Consider the following 726-nt stretch of genomic DNA (forward strand, 5'->3'; position numbering starts at 1 on the left):
GTGTGTGTGTGTGTGAGTGAGAGAGAGTGTGTGTTTAGTGGTGTATACATATACTTAGTACATTGGCCATGTGAGCCTATGCATATTCTGCTAATGTGTGTACATGCACGGAGAACCACTCGCCAGAAGCAGTACAGCTGGCAGCTACCATTGCCCCTTATTCGCCTACAGACATAGCTAAGAATGAATATCTTTCGCTGGACTTTCTACAGTATCCACAATTCTGGTGACGCAACCTCGCTTCACCTATGCCCGAGATGTCCCGCCGTTGTGTGTGGCAGTGGTCGTCCATGTTGGGAAAATGGACATCAGCTTGAACATAGGTATGTCTGATTGTGGGGATTTTTCTATAGCTAATATATATATCTCTACCCACAAGCATGGAGTTGTAGTCATCACTACTAGGTCCTATTGTCTATTACTTTATAGCTGACGACATCAAAGTAGTTGCGGTTGACACTTGCCCATTGACACCATGGCACTTGACGCTTGACGTTTGACACTTTGACACCTCCTATGTACCCGTCCAGACTCCATCCAACACGTGGTCTTCCTGAACACGGCGTTCTCACGGCACCTCAATCCGCTCATGACATCCTTCACCAAACTGAAACGCAATTCCAGCCAAGGCAAAATACATGGCACACAAAAGATTACAGCGGCAGACCCGGTGGCTGAGGTAGGTTATCAGCACACATAAGCACGAGAAACGCGGACGTATGAGGT

General features: G+C 47.2%; 1 protein-coding gene across 1 annotated transcript; it reads left to right on the forward strand.

The window, feature by feature from the left end:
- Window positions 1-212: 212 nt before the first annotated feature.
- SARC_17873 (hypothetical protein) lies at window positions 213-700 on the forward strand (the record flags this gene model as incomplete). Its single annotated transcript, XM_014288039.1, has 2 exons — window positions 213-323; window positions 531-700. Coding segments are annotated over 2 exons (281 nt in total), but the record flags the coding sequence as incomplete, so codon positions are not given.
- Between the last annotated feature and the right edge of the window lie 26 nt (window positions 701-726).

Source organism: Sphaeroforma arctica (assembly GCF_001186125.1).
Source record: "Sphaeroforma arctica JP610 unplaced genomic scaffold supercont1.12523, whole genome shotgun sequence".
NCBI lineage: Eukaryota > Ichthyosporea > Ichthyophonida > Sphaeroforma > Sphaeroforma arctica.